Below are 19,460 nucleotides of genomic sequence, written 5' to 3'. Positions count from 1 at the left end.
GTAGGTTGATGGATCACTCTAAATTGGTGTGGTTGTGTGTGTGAGTGACTGGTTGTCATTCATCTATGTGTGCCTGCCTATTGCCCGAAGACGGCTTGAAAAATTATCCAGCACGACCGCGACCCTCGTGAAAATAAGCGGTTCGGCAAATGGATGGATGAATGGCACATTTTATACTTGTGTGACTTGCGTGAGGTGCATCAATGTACGTGTCAGTCAAATTGCCCTTGTCAAATGGCTCAAAAGTAAGGAACAAGGAACCAACCGTAAATCAAAGCAAACGTTATATCCGATGTTTGTGTTTTATATGATCGTGGCTTTCTCAGAGAGCAAGAAATAGTTTCCAAAGCAAGTCGTTTTCACCACAGCGCTATTTCACAATGATCTCACCTCAGACACACTTGGTAAACATAAGACATGACTGCCACATATCCAGGACTTTTTTTCTTCTTCGTTGTTGTGACGTCACTTGCCAGGGCTTGGTCTAACATCATGTCAGCATTCACTAGCTTATCGGCTAGATCTCTGAGCTGTCACAGCTTCCTGATTTAACAACACAGGTAAGCCCTCTGAGAATTGGGACAACCTTTCATTCTCGTTAACATGCACAACCTAGGGATAAACAAAGAGCAAAAGGGTTCAATTAGGCGTTGGCCTTAAATTTATTGACAACGTGAAGCTAGTTAGCCCACAAAATTTCATAAATTAGCCACATCATTGCTTAAGCCACAGGGTTCAAATCATGTGAAAAAAGTAGCACCTTATAATTCGGAATTTATGCTGCATCACAACGGATTTCAGATTTTGAAACGTGTTTCGTATTTTGACACATATGGAAATAAAGATTGATTGAACATGAGCAATGAATGCGTTTTACATCCCTCCATGCACTCCTGACTCCTTTTCAACACATTTCCTGAAAAAAATGTACCAAACATAGCGCTGGATACATAGTAATGTGACAAAATAACAATAGTGTGATGGTGTGATGTTATGTTTGTTTTGGGAAAATACTGCCAGCAACTGAAGTCTGTTATAGAGTATACTTGATTTATTGCAGTCTTGCAGTTAAATTTGCTGGGCATATCCACTGTGCTATGGAAATAAGCATTGGGTCATGGCAACCAGTTCAAGGTGTTCCCCCTACAGCCATAGTTGTACAATTACAGAAAGTTGAATGGCATGAAAACAATTAGTTCCAAATCCTGATGAGCCACCATGCAGGTGAGAACATTTTGGATTCAAGCCAGATGAATACGGAGGACCCGCTGAGCGCCAACATCTGCGCATTTGTCACATTTTGTTTGAAGATGGTCCCAACACAGCAAACCTCAAAGTCCATTTAAACCACAACCATCTGACCCATTTTCATTTAGCTGGTAACAAAAAACACGGCGGAACATGGATCCATTTCCCGACAGCTTGCCTCACAGATAGCATAAGATATGTAGCCAATTAACACCAGCGAGGGACCAGAAGAAATGTTGCTTTTTATAGGCGGTATAAAGTGTCTTAAAAAAAAAAAACTATTTGCCAAACAGCCATTCCAGACTCGTACACTTATGAAAGAGGACATTCTAAGGGAGATACAGGGTGTCTCATTTTACTCAGAGTACAAGTGAAAGGTTGTTTGCAATTTTTGTGAACAGAGCCCGGGTCCGTTTTATTTAAGGGATTTTTTTTTTTTTAAATCTAAGCATTTATTGTTCGACAACATTCCTCTGGATACACAACCTCGCACATACAGTACTGCGCAATACTTGAATAAAAGGGCACCATCACAAACTGTAATAACTACCGGAGATATATTCATCAGTAAGAAGACAAGGGTTAGATGTTAGCACGACAATATAATCATCTGCAGCATCAGTTACGAGTTGATTTGGCTGAGTTGATGTGTTCTCCTTTTGGTACATCTTTGTATTTGGACTTAAAACTACGCCTATCGATGTAGATCCAGATGGGTTATGCTGCAGGCCGGGCATTTCTGGCTACACCAGATTGAATATTTGTCTGCTTTGCCAGGGGAGCGGACAAAGCCAAGTGAAGTTTGTCTAACATCTGCTCTTGCTTAGAGGTGTCAGCCTGAGCCACTCACAGTGAAAGGATTTGCTTGCATCTTTCACTTTCTTTGGCCACTGCAAGCAGTCTTGGAGCTTTCCTTCGGGAAGGCATGTCGTTAAAATGCAACACTGAAAATTAAAATTCTTCCCCCACCCTCCTTTTCCATGTTATTCTTCACTCCTCTGACTGAGGCGAATTACATTACACTCTCATGGAGTTATAAAATTTCAAGGTGTTTCATCTCACAGACTGTCAGATCATGTTCCTTCGGAGCCCTTTCAACATATGAGGACGTCGTCACTCAATAGTTACATGATTATTTCTCAGTAAGTCCCTTTCCTAAAATGAAAAAAAATATCTTCGACATCTTGAAGACCAAAGATGTGCAAGACAACAAAGAATCGTTGGCAAAGGTCGCAGAAAACAATTTGGGAACACATCTGACGGTAAACGTTCATAACTCTTCTAACGAACGACTTCACTGGTGATTCATACGAAAGCACGATCTGCTCTTTGTTTTTAATAACCCAAAAACCCAAGATTAAATTCATCTCTTTGCAGGTATGAACATTAAGCTTTTGACATTTTAAAAAACTACTCAGACAGAAACATATTCTGACTGTTCTCATTCACCAGTATGCTTTTCAAACATCTCAACTGGAAATATTTGTTACATTTTGGCACTCTCATTACCCGTGCATTATGAAATAATTGCATCTCTCATTCTGTCCCATCAAACTCAGTGGGCCAGCACGAGGCGGGAACACAGCTGATCCAGCACCAGAGCTGCCAGCTGTTACGGACTGTCTGCATTTTGTGAGGGAAATCACTGAAGGCCGAGTCTCATTGCGGCCGTAATACTGATTATTACGGATATTTTCAAAAATCCTGCATGACATGATTACAGAAACGAAAGTTGAAAATGAGCAAAAACAGTTTCTAGATAATTGCAATGTTTGTTTGACAACAATACGCCAAGTGCAGATGCAGCATCTTTCCGCCGGTAGGCTCCAATGCTCACGCATTCCCGGTGGAAGTTAGAAGATGAGCCTTCTATTAGCCAAAAGCTAACTGATAGCTACTAGATTCATATCAGCGGCGAGAAACAAGGATGGCGTTAGAATGTGAAGCTCACCTCAATTTGTACTGTAATCCAATATTAAGTCAACACGATTGTAGTATGCAGCAATGAAGGTAAAAGTAGAGTTAAAAAAAGCAAAGCTCGATCGTCATCGCCTTGCAGCATCCAGGGCAATTGAAAAGTTGATTCGCCTTCATCTTCTACCACCAAGAGTGGTCTACGGTCCAGAGTTACATACTTTCTGAGTGATGTTGATATGAGAGTTTTGCTCCTGAAGCCAGTCATGAGATCAAGTTTGGTTTGCTTCAAACCCGTGCTAGGATTGTGCGTGCTAACAGCTCGTTTGGTTTCTGTGCTCGCTGTGACATGCTATGCATGTAGATCTCGATGTCAAAGTCAAGGCCCGGGGGCCAGATCCGGCCCGTCAAGTCGTTTTATGCGGCCCGCGAGAGCAAATCATGTGGGTCAACTTTCATGATCTTTGCCGAAATCTGTACCAAAATGTTAGATTGTCGTGGGTAATAAATAATGTTGAGATTTTGCATCGGTCCTCTGAGGGAAGCCATAACTCCGAAGTGGCCCACGACAAAAAAATGAGTTTGACACCCCATCTAAATTTTATATGGTACCCGCCAAAGATCAGAAAATGAGACCAAGATTCAGTGGCCAACGTTGGTCAGGGCAATATTCTCATTAAAGGTCCGGCATGGACTTTGAAAATAAGTCACAAATTGCTCATTTCTCAACCGATTTTCACATGGTTTACATTTTTGATACAGTTACAGCATAGGCTTTAAATACATGTTTTGGATTTTTATTTATTTATTTTTTTTAACCAATAGAGTAGCCATCCCATCAAAAAAAATACAGATTGTTCGGGCCAAAGTTTGGATGTGCTTTTGATCGTGAGGGTAGCAAATTGCAATTTACAAATTTGACATTCTCTATCTCCCTCACAAAGGACAGTGCAATTTGTCTTAATATTTCAATGTTCTTTTCAGAACGCATCTTTTCTCAACTCCCTTGCCGTTGCTCCATTTTATTTTCTTCCCCTTCTATATTTTCCCCTCCCTTGTTTAACTTGTGGAAAGCTGGCTGTGAATCTCTTACCCAGCAGGACACCACAGAGTGATAGATGGCCTCTGAGAAGGTCTAACAAGCCAACCAGCCATATGTTCCGAGTGAAGACAAGACGATTAAAGAGGAGAATACACTAGTGGCCTGACAAGAGACAATCCAAACTCTTGTGCAAGCAACATTTTCTGGATTTTACTGAAATATATGGACTTTGTTTTGGCAGGACCAAAATTCCTAATTCCAAATGTGATTTAAAATAAATAAATAAAAAGAAATTGAAGGCTCCTGAATAAATTCAGCAATTGATTAACCAGGAATTAAAGGGACGGTAGGTTTGGATTTTTGGCAGGAAGACTAAAATCATGTTCGTGATACAAAATGATTCAATTTAGATCGTATCATGTATTACAAAAATGCACCAATCATCACGATTATGAGTCAGTGCTTTGTGAACACGTTGCTTAACTCGAGAAAAATGTTATTGGTGGGTAAAAAAAGAAAAAAAACAACATCAATAAAATTGATATACTGTAGGTTCAGGGACAGGGACATTCAATCTCTCACCTAAAGAATTTAACATAAGGGGTGTTCACACGGCACACATTTGCATCGGTGCTGCATCGATGTATTTTGTTGCGATATATCTTACACCGGTGTAAATATTGTGTGGCGTTCACACGTATAAAGCTGCTTACTAAAGAGAGGAGTGTTAACTCCGGTGCAGCCCCACTTGCGTTCACACGGCAGTTTCTACCGCTGTGCAATAGGATAGTAATAATACGGAAATAAAACATTCGCATGCATAAAGTGTACTTCCTTTTCCCCACCTTGTAAGTGACATATCGAAAAAACATGGTTTATGCTTCTCCAGACAAATCAACGCTGTGGTCGATCAGACACCATAAAAGGATGAGAGAGAAAAAGGAAAGAAGTGCAAAATACCCAGGTTGCAAGTTATGCAATACCCGTATGTAATCAACTCTTCTCACGCGTAGCGAGGCTACCCCTGTAGCGTTCACATGTCCCATTTTATATCAGTGCTGCCCCGCAAACTAGCATTTACTCCGGAGTAAATTTTTAAACCACCTCCTGAACAGGGTTAAGTTTGCTCCAGTTTAAGCTGTTTTCAGGGGCTACACCGGTATAACTTTGTATGTGTGAACGCTCTGCGGGGGGCAGCCCCGGTGCTACATCAGAGTAAAAGTTGCCGTGTGAACACCCCTATAAAGATCTTAAAGTCAGACCAAAATCCACACATGCACTCACATCTCATTCGGACATTTCACAAATTTAAAATACTAGAATGCGTGTATCTCTGCTAACGAAGGAGTTTACTGTCATAATACATCTGGACGCATCAAACGTGAAGTGCCAAAATTCTTGTGGGGGTGGGGGAAATGTCTAAATCCTTCATTGAAAACGGTCTCGATCCATTCGAGCAGCAAGCAATCTGACACAAAATATGTTCTCGGATGACAAATGTGCAGTTCGAGTGTCAGGACAAACAATGGTTTCAAACATCCCATGCATCACGCCATTAAAATGGCATTTGTTTGCAGGTGGCTGGGCACTTGTCTCAGAGCATATTGCAAACACATGGAATTAGATATTGTTCCCTTCTGTGATTTCACACACTGTAGGTATTCTTTCAAACATCTGGACCTGTACAGGCCATGTGGACAGTGTAAACAAAACATGAAGTAATCACCATCTCGACATGCTAAACTCACATCATATCCAATATACAGGAACCATAAAGAATGAACACAATCCCCAGAACGTTATTTCCAATTTGTTCAGATTACATTTAAAAAAAAATAAAAACGTAAAAACCACCATCCTAAACTTGCCAGAAAACGAGAACATTCTGGTTGGTTTCTGACATGTGGTGGACATGGGGACCCCCCCGATCAGAAAAGGCGGACAAGCATTTGCCAGAGTATGTAAAATATTCCACTTTTTTTGTTGTTGCTGTCATAGAAAGGGCACGTAAAGCAGCAAGTGTCAAAGCTATTCATCAGCGTGTCCCGTTTAGTCGACATATGAAATCGAAAAGGAGATCAAGTGTTTTGTGTGCAATTAGATTTTTTACATACCACACATTGCACAAAGTGAGTGAATCACATACTGGTGTCAAGGCAGCTTCACTTCCAAAACTCTTACAGATGCTCAGTCCCCCGCGGTCAGTAAAGCTTAATTGTCATTCTTGTCATGTTCCTCCTCACTTGAGTCCAATCGTTCTGAGCAATCTGGCTTCCACAGCGTTGGATGGATGCACTTCTGTGTCAGTTCAAAAAGCAAGACACGGTGTATTGGTGTCTGGTGTCCTCTGTATGTTGCTTGGTTAAACCTAACGACTGATTAAAGGCTGTAAACATTTCGGTCACATGATACCTTGGATGTGAGATCAGACTCAGAATGAGAGAAAAAAAGAAAGGAGCTTGATGCTCACTAACATCTGCCAAAGTATAAAGCCAACTCATGACTCAACGAACAAATACATCCTTCTTATATTTAAAGCCGATAACCTGGGTACCCAATGTACTCGCTGGACCTGCCATATATTTGGTGCATAAAAGTTTTTAATGGTTATCCCGATCTGAGAGGTTGTCTTTGCCTACGATTCTCCTGTCTTTGGTCTGCAGCACGCAAAACATACACACCGATTACTTCGAGAATGTCCATTTGAGAATCAAAGCTTTTACACAGTTTTTTTTAAGCAATAGTTTAATTTTTGACTTAATGTCCAAGACTGAAAAAACCCCCACATCAGTCAGCCCATTTTGAAAATTACTCAGGTACACTAAGCAAAACGAAAAGAGGGGGTGGGGGGGAGTAAAAACACATGGCTATCTGAAACAACATAGACTCTGAATCAAACCACATAAATCATTTCAAAATCCATGTTGAACCGCGAGCAGATGAGAGCGCCAGCGAACGCTCCGCTTGTTTGCTTTGTGCTAATGTGAACTAACGAATTACAAATATGGTATTATAATACACAATATTTCAGTGATGTTTCCAAAACTTGGCCAAAACGGTTACTTTTATTAAGGACCTCAAAAATGCAATTTGAATTTTTTCAATTTCCAAAACTTTCCAAATTTTTCATGAGGGTATAAACCCTGTAGAATGTAACCCAAATCATGAAATATATTGAGAAATTTTACTTTTGTTAATGCTTCAAAGAGGACTTTTTTTTTTAATATTAAGATGGAATGGCAACATACCAAGGGGCTCCTTATGGCTCTGTTTTTCTCATTTTGTCTGTCGAGGAGCGCGAATGCAGTCTCTTTGCTTGGGGGCGCTTTAATGTCTCCGATCAGGCTCATGTAGTCTTGTGAATTCACTCCTGGTGGACTATTTCATGACACCGCTCGCCAAAATGTATTCATGCCAATCAGACAGGAGGCCACAATGGGCACATTTTTCGATGAATATTCTCATACTGACTCTTGTCTGCTGAAAGACAGTAATTTACCAGAAAATGTTCCCAGATGCACATCGATGTTTGCTTGTTTTACGCATTCCTCCGATTTTATTAGCGACAAAAGCAGCTGCAGACCTCAGAATAATAATGCAAATAACCAACAGCGCTGTTAGTGGTAAGCATTCTTCCTGGCAACAGTCCATTTTGATGGTTTTCATCCCTAAAGGCTATTCTTCATGCTAAAATGATACAAATTGTCACCTGACTGCGTGTCTACAGTCCGACGGCTCTCCCATGGCTTGCCTTTCCTAAACTAAGTGAATGTAAATGCCGGGGTGACTAATCCCAAATCATCACGCGATATTTCAAAAGCGAAAAACAATAGAAAACTATAGCTTGGACACATATGTCATACGTACCTTCAAGTTTTGAGATCATGTTTTACGAGCGCTCAATGTGGCCACCCCGGTCGCATGGACAACATCAAATCAATATGAGAATTGCTCCCAAACGTTCCTCAGATTATCGCATTCCACTTACGATGTTGTTTTGCAACTGCTTTTCATTAGTTTAGCAATTTGCATGGCTTCCCGTTACTCTCCCCATCTTCAATTCATCTTTGTCATATCGTTACTTACAGAAGTGCAGCTTTGTGGCTGCCGCGGAGCCGATTATGGGTGACTTATGCTAAGCAGACGCCGCAAAGTTAACTTTTGCCATTGCGTCATGTTTAGCTACACTAGCTATCCAGCCACCGCTCGTAAGTAGCAGAGGCTTCCAAAGTAGTGTGCAATAAGCACTCAGCGGAAAAGAGCGAGGTGACGCGCGGCGTATAACTTTGGCCATTTTTGTCGCACTGAGCAGTGCACGGAAGGGGATACAAAGATGGCATCGTGTATACCACGATTGGACGGTAGGATCCAAATCTCTACTTTTGGGCAAATTCATACCATATATTGACTATACAATGTACGTTTGTACTTACTAGAAAGTACTTTCAAATGGAAACTCGGATGCAACTGAATTTGATGTGTGGTTTGCCATCACTCCACCCTCAGCAGTACGATTATTCAAATAAGATTATTCGCAAAAACATATTACAGAATGAGGTCGTATTCCAACTCTTGGTTCACAGGTTCCTGTGGTCATGGGAGATTTCCTTCGGGTGAAATTTTGACGGATGACGAGAATAACAAAAGAGAAAATTCCTCAAGGTTATCTTTTGAGCCTTAAACACACGGACGCAGCATTTGAGATGGCTGGTTGGCAGACTGATGACGCCATTTTCTGGCGAGTCAAATAAACATGTGACTTTCACGTAAAATTACAATATACAGTGCAACAATAACAGTAAACCCATGAGTGATAAATAGGGAAGAGGGTTGAAATGGGGGTCTGGAAAAAAAGTTAGCGTGACCTTGTCTGGGCTCAGCCTATTTGTCCAGTGTGTGCATGCATGTGTGTGTGTGTGTGTGTGTGCGTGCTTGTGTATGAGCTGTACGTGGACCATTATTAATAGCTCTGCCTCTAACAAGCCTGGGTCAAAGGTCAAATAGTGGTGAGTGGAAATGAGATGGAGCAAGACTGTTAAAACGGACCTTTAAAAACACTTGCTCACTCACGCTCACACATAGAAACACGCACACACACGCACACAGAAGATTTAGGCTGATTGTTACCAGACCATTTTAAAAACACCTCCCTTAATCCCCAACCCTTATTAGTCTTCCCACCACAAAGATGTGTGGTTTTCACACTAAAGCCTGTTTAGACAGAGTTAAAATACATGTAATAATCTGACCTCTAAGTAAACAATCACATTACTCACATGTCACTTTCAAGGTATTTTGGCCCAAATTCTTCACGAATGTACAGCGGAAACTGGAAAAGTTCAACACGACATATTGCAGGATGCCGGTTGACCTCCTTTAGAGAAATTAATGAAAATAGATAGAGTCAGCAGTGCCCAAACAATATGGGATTTTTTTGGTGGTTGATGCCAATTCCGATATTTGGCGGGGTAAAATTTATTTCGGGTCCCTTACTGCTTACAACAATAAAAGGTATCGATTACACCACAACATGTGACTGCTTTACCTTACCATGTCATGTAGTATTTCTTTATAAAAGAGAAAACATTTTTTGCAAAAATCTTTTTTTTTGGGGGGGTTGGGGACTTTCGGCAGGGGGATATTTTTGAATGTCATTATCTGTGTTTTGTGTAAAAATGAAAAAAAAAATCAAATCGCATCGACAGATTTTGCAGATTTTAAAAGCGGTGATATCAGTCAGCCGATTAAATCGGTCGGCCATTTCGTTGGATGGGTCCAAATAACCAGTTACTTTTGCCACCATGAGATGTTTAGTTAACTACCCTTTTTAACAGTTACACAAAGGTATACAATTCGTCACAACTGCTTTATGATAAATAGTAAAAAAAGAAAAATCAAATAAAATGTATGATGCTAATTAAATCCATCCATCCATTTTCTAATCCGCTTACCCTCACGAGAGTCACGAGCGTGCAAGAGCCTATACCAGCTGTCTTCGGACAGTAGGCAGGGTACACCCTAAACCGGTTGCCGGCCAATCGCAGATATTCATTAAATAATTGATCAAAATATTAACAACCAAATAAAATGTGAAATAATGTATTAAGGACTAAATTGATTCATTATATAGTGAAATAAAATCTGACAAACAAAATCAAAGTGGGCGGGAAGGATCTATCTGATCGAACTGTTCTCCGGAATATCAAAATACAATAAATCAGCTCTGGATGAATGAATATCATTTTTTTCTCTAAATATTTAATTTAAATAATTCCCCTTTTGTTTTACAACTCGATCATAGTTTCACGTCTCCAAGGACACAATCCTCAGTCAGGATGCAATGAATCAAAAACATAATGCTCAAGCTATGCGGAAAACAACATGGAGGAGCGAGTTGGTATGATTACATATCACACTGCGTCAATATTTCTGAATTACGCGGTCACTATTCACATTTGAAGAATACTTCATATTTGCCTTTTATTTTTGTTTCATTTGAACAAAATGTTCACCAGAACAGAGGGTTACAATTGAAACCAGACACTATGTAAATCATTCGAGGAAAAAAGTATGACTTCAAACACAAAATTGGGTTTCGCCTCTCTCAATGTAATTTATCAAAGAGAGACAACCACAATGTGTTTTGTTCTCAATCCATCTTTACGCTATGAATGTAAACATTTTTACATTTAAAAAAATAAATAAATCATGTGATTTATTAACTGTCTTGTTATTTGAACCCAGGAGTTCACAATTTTCTTTTGCAAGCACCGTTGGGCTTGCAAAACACCTCTGGAATACGTTCATTCTCCACAGACTGCCATTTTGCATGCTTCAATAGATGGGAAGCAACCGAACACTGACTTTGAACGCTTGTGGTCGATTATTCAACAGATCCTGCCATTTTTCATTGCTCACACACCACTGACGTTCATGGTTTAATGCACCCTTCTCTTATTCTCTTGGCCACACAGTTACATACATTGAGTAATCTACCATGGCGAGATGATGTAAAAATGTTGCCTCAGAGCGGTAACAGAAGATCCAGAATTTATCCACCTTTGCCCTTTTCATAGAACAACAAAGTGTGTTTAATTTCACACAGCATTCCACGTAGGGATAATGAAATGATCAGTAAATTCATCACAAGTGTCTGGTCGGATGCATGAAAACGCTTGTTCAAATTGCCACGATTAATACAAAGCGCAGGAGAAGAGTTTTAGCTGTTTAAGCCTAATTTCACAAATTGTCTTGTAGATATGCCATCTCATTTGTTGTAAGAGATCTACTATTACCTCCACAGGCGGAAAATTGCAGGGTCAACTTTGTTAACCACAAATCTGTGTTGGTCCTAAGAATACAGAACAGGAAGGGAGAACTGCCAACTTTTGCAGCAGTTCTTCTCAAATAGTTGGAGCGATGCCGGTGGTAGCTTTTTTGACCTTGAGGAGCATGCTTTTTTTTTGCTATACTGAACTGAGTGCAAACTCTAGCTGCAGGAGGTGGCAATGGCACTCATTGTCAGAGTGTATGCAAGGAGTATTTTGGAGTACCGGTACTTTTTTTGGGGGCGGGGGCACCGAGATTAGGGATACATTCAACATACACGCCGAGCCAGCTCTGCACCTCTCTGACCATTTAGAAACTAAGAGATTGTTGGAAAGCAAAAATAACAATCAAACTATTTGCAAATATTGGAAAAATTCTGAAGAAAAATCCAACTGGATATGCAAAGAAATGTTGGATTATTAACGATGGCAACACAAAACATCACTGCAGTGAACAAGATTGTGTTCGCTATAGTGCCTTATTTTGTAAATCTAACCAATGACGTCACGGATCAATCAGCAAATTATTATATTCCAACCGATCTCCGAATTTGCATGAAATGTAAAAAACATCTGCCAATCCAATCCAATTGAAATGACCTCATTCATCATTCGCGTATCGTGGATCAACTCAAATTGGTAAATTACGGAATTCACTTTTTCTGAAGTTGTTTTTGTCTCGTACCATTACTGAAAGAGCCAGTGGAGCCAATGTTTACAGCAGTTTCATCACAACAAAAAAAAACATGTATGCGTGTGTTGATTCATCAAAAGGAGTGCACTCTGCCTCTCGAAACACCCGCACTCTCAGTTGTGTTCGGGTGTCAGAATGAATTTACGAACACACACAGCCATTCAGTGCAGTGAACAAATCCTAAAGAGACCCCATGGGAACGTTTCTGCTCTAAATGCAACACCACACTGTTCCTGAATACTTCCATAGACCGCAGTCATTTCTGCAGACAAATTTCTCATTTTGCGCAGTTCTGAGTTTCCATTGCAATCAATCATTAAAAACAGACAAAAAGGCAGCTCGCACAAAAATGGGGGTTCAAGAGTTCTGAGGTCAACTTAAGTTAACTTAAACTGGTGGAAACATAGAGTGTTAACTAGACAGAGCGAACACACCCCTCAATTCATCCCTACATTCCTCCTCTACAATTTGCATTTGTCATTTTGAAAGCTGACAGTTTACATTGGCATGCTATGAACCCTCTGTGCGAGCATATATCGAAGCCCAAATGTGTTAAATCAAGAGAAGTCATTTTTGTCTGAAGGAAGTCATACTTTGCATGCGAGTGAGCGTGGGATCTCCTACCTGTTATTGTTACATTGCTGTACATGTTGGACAGTTGCTCCTTGAGCAGGACGAGATGCGTGCTGGCCGCCTTCTCTCGTTGAAGCTGCAGCATCATATCGGGGTGGCTTGCCACTTTGCAACCATTCTGCTTGTCCATCGCAATGTCACTTCGCACTATATCTGCAGCACCCCCGCCCCCATAAAAAAAGCGAAAGAAAGTACTGTACAATATATTGCAAGTTGAGAAACACATAAACCACAGAAGAATTGTCAGAAAATAGTAAAAGCATGTAACCCACAAATAGTCCAACTGGAGTGGATACTTATTGTGTCTTTTGCATCATTTGTTTTCATTAACGCTGGGAAACCTTAAACAAGAACTGAAATGGTTCCCCACCACTGCTTCCATAACACTTATGCTCCATTGTGTCATGGGTGAGCTGTCGCTTATCCCAGCTGGCAAGCCAGCCCATCACAGGCCATTGAAAACCAATCACATGCATGTTTTTGGAATGTAGGAGCAAGCGAGAGTACGGGGAAAACTCCACACATATATGGCAGATTCAAACCTCCGCAACCTCCGAACTGCAAGTCAGACGTATTAACCACTTCTCATCATGTCGCCACTTTTGCCTCTAATATACCTAGATATTAAAATCATCTGCTGAAAATGAATGACAATTTAAATGTGTGTTATTATTGTGGTAAAACATCAAATATTATCAAAGATAAATTTCAAAGTACTGTAAACATGTCAACTGTTTAAAAAGCATTATAAAATTTTCCGCACAAATATTAACCATTAAGTGTCAAAGATACTTTTAAACTGCCTGCCTACATTGTCTTTGCTTAAACTGACACTACTTGGAAGTCGCTGCAAACTACTGTTAAATAATACTGTGTGTGTGTATATATATATATATATATATATATATATATATATATATACAGTATATTCACGTGTTTTTATGTAGCGCTTCAACACCATTCACATCTCAATCATATGAAACAAATAAAGCAGCCAACCTTGACAAGTTTATGAGCGAACTTAAACTAACTGTGGCCCTAATGGCCAACACCTGATGTAACGGAAATTGACTTGTGTAAAAGTAAATTACTTTTGACGGGAAGAATTCATTTGGAGCACCGTTACACGGGCAAAGTGGTTGAGTTAACGTGAAACGAGAGAAACGCGGCTTTTTGTATGTGACAATGTAGACTTAAAAAGTTGTTGGTTTGTTTTTTTAATTCATTTCTTTTTACCGTCATCGTAGTTCTTCAGGTAGTAGTCGGGCCCGAGTCCTCTGTATTTAGCCAGGTTCTTCTGGTTGTTGAACTGCAGAAAGTCGGTCCTTTTACCGCCAAAGCGGAGGAAGGCTGGAGAGAGGCCTCTCGCCAAAGTCACCAGACGCTTGGAGCTGTGGGCACACTTCAGTTAGCTCTTCCGGGTTATTGTCCAAAAATAAATAAAGAAATAAATACACGAATAAACACTTCGTAGAATAACCTTTTTTTTTTTCGTTTCTTCGTTTTTAAGGCAACGATTTGTGGCAGTTTGATTGGCGTGTTCTACTCTAAATAGAGAGCGACTTTATTGAAAGTTAAAAACGGAATACAGTCGTTCAAATTCGCAATGTTTCCTGTTAGTAAATCCCTTTTTAAGGTAAACATTTTTTTTACCCTTAGATTTTCAGTTGGAATCAGATAAATATATTTTATTTATGCTTGTTATTATTTTTTTTAATTTAGTAATGAGTTTTCCAATATTTTTAATCCATTTGTTTCAATGACCATCAATTCTGTTATTGTGCGACCATAATTTAAGCAGAGTAATTTAAATATAAAATATATATCATGTCTTCATCTGTAGTATTCAATATTTATCAATTTTATGATGTAGTATATTTTCTTTTCGCCGAAGCAAAGGTGTCATATCTATGCAAACGTTTTTTGTTCATTGTTGTTGTAGAAATATTATATATATATATATTTCTACAACGTGTGTATTATGTATGTATGTATATATTATATACATACATACATAATACACACACACGCACGCACACGCACGCACACACGCACACATTGATAGCCTGTTTTTGAGCGCATTATTTTTTGTTTATTGGAGGAGGTACGCATGCTACATAATAGCATAAGTAACTGTGTAACTGGTCATTCATTGATTATGTTTATATTTACTTGGTACATGCACATCTGTTTGTTATTGTTTGGATGCTCTATGACAATTTATAGTATCTATTAAACAATATATCATTACGAAAGCGAGTACTATCGTGGAAGTAAAACTGATTAACCGAAAACGGATGAGGATTTCATAACGCTTCTTCCCACTCCTTTATTTTAACATGAAAAATATGTCATTGTCTGGTGCTGATTTACTTTTTAATTATTTTTTTTAGTGGGGGGTTCTTTTCAACTTCAAAATAAACTGGTTCTCGTTCACGTAATGTAACATAACTGCAAAAATGGGGGGAATTAATATGTTCTGCACAAAATACAAAGTTCAACCCTGAGCGATGTTCTCCAAATATGACGAAGAAATTATTTTAGGAAGGGTCGAACTCCGTTTATTTATTTATTTATTTTCATTTCATGATGTGCAAATGCAATGAATCTGCTGAATACAGATTGTTTTAATTTCCTTCGGCAAAAAAACAACATCATTTAACTTTTCGATTATTCCACAAAAGTTACCTGAGGAAGACCAGCCAGCCGTCACTGATGATAGACGGATCCAGCTGCAGCGAGAGGAAGTTCTCGCTGAGCACTCGGGTGGGACTGCGTGTGTTGACGTCCAGCAGAACCAGCGGTGTTCCCAGGGAGCCCGCCCGAGACCCGCCGACTCCCCGTCTCTGGTACATCGGGAAAGAGGGCGAGGAGAAGGAAGAAGAAGAAGAAGGGGAGGAGGATGAGGTGCAGATGACTCGCAGCAGCAAAGATGCCAGCCACCAGCAGGACGATCGTGGATGTGCTCTCTGCATCTTGGAACAAGCTTGAACTCTTTCCGGGGTGTGAATGCAGATCACAGTAGAGGCTTGTCACCTTTTTCCTCACGATCTGTCTTCCTGTCCGCTTGTCTCACTTCGCCACCCCAACCCAGCTAAACACCCCCCAACTCCCGCCCCTCTGAGTCGTTTTTGGGGAGTTGCGCACCAAAGCACATGCGCAAAGGCAGCGCTCGTAAGAGGCTGCAGAGGGGGGAGGAGCAAAGGAGGTCACTGTCCCTCCTGTCCTCCCCACCTTTGTGCACCACATTAAGGAAGTGATGGGAAATTAGCACCATAAGTAGTTTTTTTCAGTTATTCGTACTTGAGAATTTAGCTATTGAATATTTCTGGTATTCGCATATCTAACTGAAAAGTCTATCGAATAATTGGGTATCCAACCATCCAATTTCTGATCCGCTTATCCTCACAAGGCTCGCGGGCATAGTGGAGGCTTTCCCAGCTGTCTTTGGGCAGTAGGTGGGGTGCACCCTAACTGATTGCCATCCAATCACAGGCATAGACAAACAATTGAAGCTCACAATCATTGCCAGGGACAATTTCGAGTGTTCTATTAACCTGCAACACATCTTTTTGGAATGTGGGAGGAAACCGGAGTACCCGGAGAAAACCCACACAGGCACGAGGGAGAACATGCAAAGTCCCCACAGGAGCTGGAATCGAACCCTGCACCTCTGCACTGTGAGGCGGACTTTTTAACCAGTCAACCAATGTTCTACCTAATCAGGTATTCGGATAAAAATGTATATATCTTTTTTGCTTGATGAAAGATACATAATACAAAAAACAGATTCTCACTTAATAATAAACTGACAAGTGTTTTTCAATTTTTGATAATCAACATTTTAGACTTAAATCTAAACTGCATTGCATTCCTCTATAGAAATATGAGTGAGCATTTCGATAAATCTCCCTCTATAAATGTTGGTCTATGAGATGAAGTGACAAGTGAACAACAGTAAAGATTTTGCCGGCTGAAACAACTGACTTGGCTGGTTTATGAAAAAGTGAATCGGAATGGCAACTGTGTCAGGCTGTCAGCATCAAAGGTGCAGAGTCATTTAGGTCCATTAACTTGAGACCTACCGATGGCTAGCGCTAAACGCTGGCAACCAACCTTACAATACAGTGTCCGCCTAATTAAATCATTTTTATTTTGCGTCCTTAAATTGTGATGGACATTATTTCAGGACAAAGTTGTAATGTTATCATCATTGGAAACAGTTTGTAACAGCCTCAACACAGTATGGACGACGAGTCAAGCAGGGACGGCTTTAGGGTTTTTTTCTGTCCTGGGGATAAAAGACAGCTACACCAAAAATGGGTGACCCGAGAAAATAATGGCTAAATATGTTTTCGAATATCAAATAAAATGCTGGGGGCGCTTCACTGGGGCAACACAGATTTCTGATAGGTCTATAGTCCTCCCTGGCACTGGTGTAGAGCAATCCCTGGAGTCAAATCAGTGTGGGTGTTACTGTCATGTGTAGCATAAACAATTGTTGCTGCGGTTAGCTTGACTTCTTCCTGACAGTGTACATGTAAATAAGCGGGTACACGAGGCAAAAGAAAAATGCCTTAAAAGTTTTTTTTCCAACCGAGGTACTCAAATTACTCGAGGAACCCTTCCAGCCCTATACTTTACATTTGATTTTGTTCTCGATAAAAAACATATATATATATATATATATCTGTACAAACTGTGAAAAAGGTGACAAGCAACTGTTACCAAACAACATGAATCATTAATACTCACGTAGGCGTAAAGTAGACAGGAACATGCACAGATATTGATGGGCGCGGGTGCTTAAGCCCCCCCAAAATAGGGGAATGGGAATACAATTATTCACACAATCCATTTTTGTTTTAAACAGTCGACCAGAGATACTTGAATTGGGATGAATACCCAATTCAAGTTCTGTTGACACAATAAACACGGTCAATAAACCTATTTACAAAGGATTGAAGGAAGCTACAGTGGATATAAACAGTCTCCTTGTGCAAAGGGCACAATTCTCACAAAATTTAGATAGATAGATAGATAGATAGATAGATAGATAGATAGATAGATAGATAGATAGATAGATAGATAGATAGATAGATAGATAGATAGATAGATAGATAGATATTTTATATTGCACTTATATTGAACTGTTTTTCTTTATTCTTTTCTGAAACATTTATTTTGTGCAATGAAACACGTTGTCCCCCCCACTTTTACTGCTGCAGACTGCAAATTTCTAGGTTGCGCAAGATACCCTTCTTGTACTTTTTGTAAAAATTACATGTTCATTTATTTTTTTTACCTTTTATTGTGCTTTTGTTTACTTTACTGTACTTTCATCATCATTGTTGTAATTGTACATGGTGTGTTTTACGGATGTAATTTAATACATTGACCAAGGAATAATTATACACACGTGCAGCATTGCAAAAACAGCAAAGCACTATATTTATATACTTGATTATGTTACAGCTATTGAAATGCAGTAGTCACATTCTTTTTTTCAAATGATTTAACTAAATCAAAGGTCGACCTCAAGTCAAAACTCAAGTAGCCCATATCCTACATGTTGCATGTATTTTATAGTACCTTTGATCCAAATACATTCCAAAAACTATGAGTATATCATTTTAATGCTTGATAAATAAACTTATCGTTTGTTTGTTTAGCTATTTTTTTTACAAACTGAATCATTATATTTCACGTTCTATGGTATCATGAAATATTGGTGTTTCTTTGAAAGTTTAGTGAATGAGTCTTTTTTTTAATTTACTGTATGTCCCTGCACAACATATGAACTTGAATCGACTTGCGAGCGCTCAGCCTGTGCTCTCTGAGTGCAGAAAAAGTGACACGCTCATAAATATGAGGACTGGATCATTCACGGGGGAGCACAGACAAGCGTCTGTCTCCACGGGCACTCAGCGCTGCTTTTGGGGTCATGCACGCATGCAGGTCTCACGAGCGCCAAACTGCATGAGAAACATAACAGGCCGAGTAATAAAAATAAAACAAAACAAAACCCCGATAACTTTCCAAGTTGTGACACAAAAGCTCAAAAGCTTTCATCATTGAGGTCTGAGTTTTCGCGCAATAACTAACTTCTTTTAAAAGGAAAAAAATCACTATTGATTGTTTAAGTCTTCACAATTTGCACCTTAACTGAAATACGTCATTTACAAGTTTACCCATGACGTGATCTGGTTTCTCGAGTATTACGCTCAATCTTTGGCTACTTCATGAATAGATAAATAACCTAAACCAAAAATGTGTAATGAGATGAAGACGAGGATTTATTTTACTTTGAAGGACGTTCTCCTCATTACCAAGGCTGTAAATTCCAGCAGCATGTTGTTAACCTTAAAAAATGTTTTTAAAAAACCGGTGTGAACTTTTGAGTGGCTTTTTTTTGTACCTCTTCAACAATATTCGTACAAACGGCGCCCATACAAACCTCTGTGTTCGTTTTATGCGTTGCAGTGGCAATTATACAAAACGTGCAGCGAAGATGTTTTTTTACGTGCGGTGCAAAATAATTACCGTAATGACTTTGCGCCATCCAAAGACATCTGTTGAACTTCAAAGCATAAGTTAAACA

The 19,460-nt window shown here is 39.6% G+C and overlaps 1 protein-coding gene across 1 annotated transcript in view; it reads right to left on the bottom strand.

The window, feature by feature from the left end:
- Positions 1 to 15,834, bottom strand: part of hpse2 (heparanase 2) — a 42,984-nt gene extending 27,150 nt beyond the window's left edge. The window contains exons 1-3 of the mRNA XM_086122288.1: positions 15,548 to 15,834; positions 14,096 to 14,250; positions 12,851 to 13,012 (exon numbers count right to left, since the gene is read on the bottom strand). Of these exons, the coding sequence (XP_085978414.1) occupies positions 12,851 to 13,012; positions 14,096 to 14,250; positions 15,548 to 15,834 (604 nt within the window). The remainder of the gene's footprint in view (positions 1 to 12,850; positions 13,013 to 14,095; positions 14,251 to 15,547) is intronic.
- Positions 15,835 to 19,460: the final 3,626 nt, after the last annotated feature.

This window comes from Hippocampus guttulatus, chromosome 10 (genome assembly GCF_054856545.1).
Source record: "Hippocampus guttulatus isolate MCC_2025c chromosome 10, RoL_Hgut_1.0, whole genome shotgun sequence".
In the NCBI taxonomy this organism is placed as follows: domain Eukaryota; kingdom Metazoa; phylum Chordata; class Actinopteri; order Syngnathiformes; family Syngnathidae; genus Hippocampus; species Hippocampus guttulatus.
This window is presented reverse-complemented; position numbering and strand designations above follow the sequence as displayed.